Source organism: Danio rerio, chromosome 17 (genome assembly GCF_052040795.2).
Source record: "Danio rerio strain M-AB ecotype USA chromosome 17, GRCz13ab, whole genome shotgun sequence".
Taxonomy (NCBI): Eukaryota; Metazoa; Chordata; class Actinopteri; order Cypriniformes; family Danionidae; genus Danio; species Danio rerio.
In genome coordinates, this window is record NC_141037.1 from 705,001 (window position 1) to 712,500 (window position 7,500).

At 37.9% G+C, this 7,500-nt stretch overlaps 2 protein-coding genes across 3 annotated transcripts in view; one reads left to right on the plus strand and one right to left on the minus strand.

Annotated features, from left to right (window-relative positions):
* The window catches only part of LOC141378485 (KATNB1-like protein 1), a 46,779-nt gene that overhangs the window by 17,840 nt on the left and 21,439 nt on the right, over positions 1-7,500 (plus strand). The gene's annotated exons all lie outside the window — the stretch shown is intronic.
* Positions 1-7,500, minus strand: part of acp7 (acid phosphatase 7, tartrate resistant (putative)) — a 17,222-nt gene that overhangs the window by 4,606 nt on the left and 5,116 nt on the right. Inside the window, 4 exon segments of the mRNA NM_001099250.2 lie at positions 2,169-2,282; positions 3,150-3,267; positions 5,512-5,574; positions 7,469-7,500. The exon segment at positions 7,469-7,500 is cut by the window's right edge and continues 66 nt beyond it. Coding sequence (NP_001092720.2) covers positions 2,169-2,282; positions 3,150-3,267; positions 5,512-5,574; positions 7,469-7,500 — 327 coding nt within the window.

The window sequence follows — 7,500 nt, forward strand, 5'->3', positions numbered from 1 at the left end:
ATCGATCATGAACCCGGTTCGAATACACCGTCTATTGCACACGTACTTCTTTTTTTACCCATTACATATCAGATTTTGCCTTCTCTTCATCACGAGGAAGACAAGTAGGAATCATTAATAAGTGTGTGTATTATAGAACAGGGGTTTTCAAACTGTGGGCCGCACAGTGAACAAAGGTGGGTCGCGCAACTTCACATAGCTGCAGCTATATTTACATTGTGGTGAATCAAAACCTGTACGATAGACGGCAATAACTCAAAAACCTCTTACCCTAAAAAGATCTAAAGTGTGTTTCCTACAAAAAACCAAAGCTGGTTCTGTTTCACAGCGGCCTTTTTCTTTTTTTCCGGTCGACATTATGAGCACTGCTCCGTTTGAGCTCTCGCAATCTGCGTTTAGCCGGGAGAGCTCGCGCTGAGCAGAGCTCTCAGTAAGGGACCGACGGGAAAGTGCTTATTTTTTTAGTTTTTTTTTTCCGTCCTGCGTGTTTTATTTTAAAGACTACTAATTTTCTCTTAAATGAGCACAAACAGTTACTAAAGTAGTGGAGTGCTTCATTATAGATCTGTGCATTCTTACATGAACACCTCTAATATCAAGCAAAACACAATGAGAGATTGATCTGCTGCTCTTCACTAAATAACTACAGTAACTTTAATCAATATGCAAATACAATTAAAAGTGAAACAGATTTTACAGCTTTATTTATTTCTGTATAGGCCATCGATTTTAATAGTCTAAACCTCTTATTGTATTGTCAATATTTTCTAATGTTTGCTATGTATTGAAGCTATGTGTTGTCCCATATTTTTTTTACATCTCAGCGTTGACAGATTGCTAATCAATAAATATCTATAGTGCTGTCTGTTAGTGTTAACGTCAGAAACGTCAGAATAGATGTTAAGGAAAATAGTAATAGTAATGTAACTAACCCCATCATTCCTTCCTCCAGCAAATGTGTAAATATTAGATCTATTCAGCATTAATGTTAACTGCATTGGCATTTTTATCTGACGTTTTCCAGCTTTTAGTAGTCGATCAAAAAGCCGTTTAGTTTCTGATGACTGCACCAGCAGTGGAGTTTACTGAGATGTGACGGGGCTTGATCATCATCCAGGGTCTTGATCAAAGGTTGATCATATTCTCCTCTAAATAAGGAAGTGGATCTTCATCAACAAAAAAATGATCAGAGTTACAGTCAGCATCCCACAAACAGCACTTCAGCCTCATTATGTGCATATCAAATCCCAAAATCCAAACAGCCGCTCACCATATATTCTTGACTGACTTGAATGGAGACATTTTTTTACCCAGTTTTCCATATTAAAATATTACAGGGGGTCTTGAGATTGAATTACTTGCCTAGGTGGGTCCCGGAATTAAAAAGTTTGGGAATCCCTGTTATAGAAGACTCAGATTCATAGAGCTGGACAGTTGTTATATCCAAATTAAAGTTTGTAGAAGTTATACATTAAAAATACCCTTAAATATACATTTTTAGTACTGCTTCTGTGAAGTTGAAAAAGTATATTAAAATCCATTCATTTTCACTAGTTTTATCAGTATTTTTTTTCAGTGTGCTTTAAATGCTTCATAAAAAGTTACATCTTTTATAGACTATATATGTACTGATGTACTGTATATCATTTATTTAAAAAATGCAGGCAATACATTATAGATTCATTTTATTAGAAATATTATTATATTAATCTAACTTTTTAATTCAACTATAGGGGTGTAGCCAAATAGGGGGCCTATAAGACATTGTGCCTCGGAATTCTTAATCCGGGCCTGTGCTTAGCTAATAAAAGATGAGCAGGAGCTTTAAAAAAAACCCTCGCCCCAACTTAATATTCAGTTTCAGTTGTAAATGCATCATCAAACATAAATAAAAGCCTGCAGCAAATTCAGATTCAAATGTTGAACTATAATTAATAATTATATTGTGTGTTTATTAAAATATTTACACACAGAATACTATTTACACTGACTTTCACTTAGTTTTCAATGAGAGTACAGCTAGTGTTGTGAGTTTAAACCTGCAGCAGAGAGTGAATCACTCATTTGAATCATCCTGCATTTGACTCCTCAGACTGAGATAAGCAGACTCTTGTTTTTATCCTATCCTGTAACTTTTCTCCTATAGTTCAGGTGTTACTCAGACATACATAGCTTTGGAAGTGAGTGCAGTCGTCATCATCGTCATTAGAGCAGTACATGGGTCTGTGTCCCATCGTGATGATCCACGGACGCTCAGCTCGATTCTCTGGACGATTCGCCTCCTGACAAAATCACAATACTGTTACCATAGCAACTGTAGAACCACCACAACAGATTAACTATGAAAAGTGTCGTGTTACCATAGCAACTGTTGAATCACATAAACAGATCAATTATTATAGTAGTCTTGTTACCATGGAAACAGCATAATAACAACAAGTCAGTTACTTTAGTTGTTGTGTTACCATAGCAACTGTAGAATCACCACAACAAATCAATTACTATAGTTGCGGTGTTACCATAGCAACTGTATAATCACCGCAACAGATCAAATACTTTAGCAGTTGTGCTACCATGGCAACTGTAAAATGAGCACAACAGATTAATTATAGTTGTCGTGTTGCCATAGTAACTGTATAATTACCACAACAGGTCAATTACTATAGTTGTCATGCTACCATAGCAACTGTAGAATCACCACACCAAATCAACTGTTATAATTGTCATGTAACCATAGCAACTTTAGAATCACAGCAGATAAACTATTATAATTATCGTGTAACCATAGCAACTGTAGAATCACCACACCAAATCAACTATTATGATTGTCGTGTAACCATAGCAACTTTAGAATCGCAGCAGATCAACTATTATAATTATCGTGTAACCGTAGCAACTGAAGAATCACCCAATAGGTCAATTACTTTAGTTGTTATGCTACCATAGCAACTGTAGAATTATCACGACAGATCAATTACTATTATGGTCGTGTTACCATAGCAACTGTGGAATCACCACAACAGATTAATTACAATAGTAGTCGAATCACAATAGAGTCACGACAACCGAATTCTTCAAGTACTTACTCAGGTACTGTGGTGTGGTTCAAAAACACTAAATTGCTGTAGTGTTATCTATTGTTTGGTCACCTGTAGATCTGCGCGCAGCCACTCGTACTGTCTGAAGAGCAGATCCAGGCCGTATTCCAGATAATAGAAATAGACCTCAGTGGAGAAGGAGATGATGTGAGCCGGACCCACGTTCCAGCTGCGCACAAACACACACATATAAACATCAGAGAGTGTGTTTCTTCAATTACTGAGGAGAGAAATACTGCACACGTCTGCTGCTACTCTCGGCTCAGATAAACCCGCTGTAGACCACACACAATCAGCTCATTCATACAGTTTATGCCCAGTAACACTGTCTTTTAACTGTTCATCAGGCATATATGGTGACTTCATTGACACTAAAACAATATCTATATATTTTTAAGTCGTAAAAGTTCAAAAGAGTTGTAATAAACCCCAGTTACACTCCAGGGTTTATTAAACTATTAAATAATGATTAAATAAGGACCTATACATTTAAAACCAAACAAACTATCTCCAACAAGATTTTCAAACTTTAATACGTAGTTGTTCGAGTTATTTTCCTATTTCAAAGCTGTTTTGAAAGTTGAATAAAGTAATATGGAAATAAAGGAGTGTGACTTAAATCTGGTTTCCAACATTTAAAATTTGAAATCCTAATACAACTACAAGGAAATAACCTAATGTGCAGTATATATGCTCACTGGCCACTTTATTAGGTACACTTTACTGGTACTTAGTTTGACCCCTTTTGCCTTCAGAACGGCCTTAATCTTTCATAGATTCAACAAGCTACTGGAAATATTCCTCAGATATTTTGCTCCATATTGACATGATTTGGGGTGTGGGGGCTTAGGGGCGTGGCTAAGCAGATTTTTCGGCTGCACATCCATGATGCCAATCTCCCGTTCCACCACATCCCAAAGCTGCTCTACTGGATTGAGCTCTGGTGACTGTGGAGGCCATTTGAGTACAGTGAACTCATCGTCATGTTCACCAGTCTGAGATGATTGAGCCTTATGACATGCTGCGTTATCCTGCTGGAAGTAGCCATCAGAAGATGGAGACACTGTGCTCATAAAGGGATGGACATGGTCAGCAGCAATACTCAGGTAGGCTGTGGCGTTGATGCTCAATTGGTACTAATGGACCCAAAGAAAATCTCCCCCACACCATTACACCACCACCACCAGCCTGAACCGCTGATACAAGGCAGGATGATCCATGCTTTCATGTTGTTGAGGCCAAATTGTGAGCCGAGCATCTGAATGTGTCAGCAGAAATGGAGACTCATCAGAGCAGCAACGTTTCTCCAATCTTCTATTGTCCAGTTTTGGTGAGTCTGTGTGAATTGTAGCCTCAGTTTCCTGTTCTTAGCTGACAGGAGCGGCACCCGGTGTGCTCTTCTGCTGCTGTAGCCCATCCGCCTCAAGGTTGGAGGTGTTGTGTGTTCAGAGATGCTCTTCTGCAGAGCTCGGTTGTAACGAGTGCTTATTTGAGTTACTGTTGCCTTTCTATCAGCTGGAACCAGTCTGGCCATTCTCCTCTGACCTCTGGCCTCATCAACAAGGCATTTGCGCCCACAGAACTGCCGCTCACTAGATATTTCCTCTGTTTCTCTGTAAACCCTAGAGATGGTTGTGCGTGAAAATCCCAGTAGATCAACAGTTTCTGAAATACTCAGAAATACCACGTTCAAAGTCTCTTAAATCCCCTTTCTTCCCCATTCTGATGCTCGCTTTGAACTGCAGCAGATCGTCTCGATCATGTCTACATGCCTAAATGCAGTGAGCTGCTGCCATGTGATTGGCGGAGTAGAAATTTGCGTTAGAGCAGTTGGACAGGTGTACCTAATAAAGTGGCCAGTGAGTGTACAAAGGAAAAACTTTGATTAAATAATTATAATTACTAAATATATAATACAAGTTTAAACAAAAGTATGAATTAGCATAACTTAATAAATGTTAATTTATTAAAGTAATTTTTAAAATGGGTCAAAGATAATGAACATTTTTCAAAGCCTGTGATGCATTTTCATATATCATCCTAAATTTATCTCATAAAGTTGCACAAGTAAAAATTATCATATTACTTCATTATTTTTTTATTTTATTAAATTAATTTTAACCAAATCTTAAATTTACTTTAAGGTTACTTTTTATTTAAAGTAAAATTGACACCTTTTTAAGAATGCACATTTAAGACACTCCATGTAACAGTATTTTGCCATTAAAGTTAAATAATCAGACAAATATCAGTTTATTAATGTTTGTGCTTCTGGCCGCCATCATCAATCTCCATATTTCATCCTCATATTTCATGCAGCAATTACAGCATTAGTTCCCTACGCAGACGGACTGTGAAACTCATACATGTGTGTGTTTTCATTTCTGAGACTAAATGAATGAGCGTCTGCTACCTGTACCACAGGCCCTCGGTGTCTCCAGGCATACTGAAGCGGGCCCTGTACTGAGAGAAATTACTGGAGAAACAAACACAGACAGAAAATCACAGAGTCAAAACCACAGCACAAAACAGAGTCCAGGACCTGCATTAAAACCTTCACTGCAGCCTTTACCAAATAATGAACATGACAATGAGTTGCTGACGTGATTGGCTGAGCTCACACACACAGCTCTGTGCCTCCCTCCAGTGGACAGAAGAGGAATCTGCTCAATAATCTGCGTTTACATTTCTATTCTGTCGGTTTTTCTGCATTCAATGATGTTTAGATACTTGCAAAACAACACAAGTCAGTCAAGTCAATCTTTTTGGCATATAAATAGAAAAGTGCAGAAGTGCACTCGTGTCTATTAATATTCAACACATTATTCCAAATATTCTGAAATGAACATACATGATTTAAATGTGCATTTCTGAACAATACATAATGATGTGAAGTGAATGAAAAATATTAATTAAACAACAATAAAGGAAAGATGGACAAAAATCAAGGGACATTTGATTAAAAAAATACAGACATGAAAATACAGACATAATGTAGAGACTGACTGAGGCAGACACTGATCATCTCATGGTGACCGTCAGCAGTTCCGGCACATCTGCTTAATCTGGTTCTTCTGCTTAATCTAGCTCCGCTTAATCTGCTTTAGATTAATCTAGCTCTGGTTAATCTAGGTCTGCTTGATCTGCTTGTGGCTAATCTGTTTCTGGTTAATCTGGTTCTGCTTAATTTGGTTCTTCTCAATCTGGTTCAGATTAATCTACTTTTGATTATTCTAGTTCTGCTTTATTTGTTTCCGGATAGTTTGCCTCAGATTAATCTGCTTCCGGTTAAGATTAATCTAGATTAATCCGGTTAATCTGGTTCTGCTTAATCTGCTTCCGGTTAATCTGGTTCTGCTTAATCTGCTTCCGGTTAATCTGGTTCTGCTTAATCTGCTTCCGGTTAATCTGGTTCTGCTTAATCTGCTTCCGGTTAATCTGGTTCTGTTTAATCTGCTTCCGGTTAATCTGGTTCTGTTTAATCTGCTTCCGGTTAATCTGGTTCTGTTTAATCTGCTTCCAGTTAATCTAGTTCTGCTTAATCTGCTTCCGGTTAATCTGGTTCTGGTTAATCTGCTTCCGGTAAATCTGGTTCTGGTTAATCTACTTCCGGTTAATCTAGTTCTGTTTAATCTGCTTCCGGTTAATCTGGTTCTGCTTAATCTGCTTCTGCTTAATCTAGTTCTGCTTAATCTGGTTCTGCTTAATCTGCTTCCGGTTAATCTAGTTCTGCTTAATCTGCTTCCGGTTAATCTGGTTCTGGTTAATCTGCATTTTCTTAATCTGCTTCTGCTTAATCTAGATCCACTTAATCTGCTTCCGGTTAATCTGCTTCTGGTTTATCTAGTTATGCTATATCTGGTTCTGCTTAATTTGGTTCTGCTCAATCTAGTTCTAGTTAATCTGTTTATGACTAATCTGCATCTACTTATTCTGCTTCCAAATAATCTGATTCTTCTGCTTAATCTAGTTCCACTTAATCTGGTTCACATTAATCTGTTTCTATTTAATCTGGTTCTGGCTAATCAATTTCCGGCTAATCTGCTTCTGGCTAATCTGCTTAAGTATAAAATAAACAGAAATGCTTTTATAAATGAGTTTATGTAGTGTTTATGGGTAAAGCGAGATGCTCGTCATCTGTTCATCTGTCAGTGTCTCCTGAGTGAATCCAGACCCGATTAAAGAGACTCACGTCAAGAAACGTTCCCAAAAAAGTTCTGAATCTGCACTGTGGAAAGAATGATGTGTTCCTGACAGAGACTAGACAATTCAACACAGACTGAACTCTGATTCTGCCCTGAGCAGGACATTACAGTGTGTGCAGTCGGACTGTTCTGAGATCAGCTTTAGAGAGGGTTAAACAGACTCACAAAGCCCACTCGTGGTTCCCAGGACAGGTCAT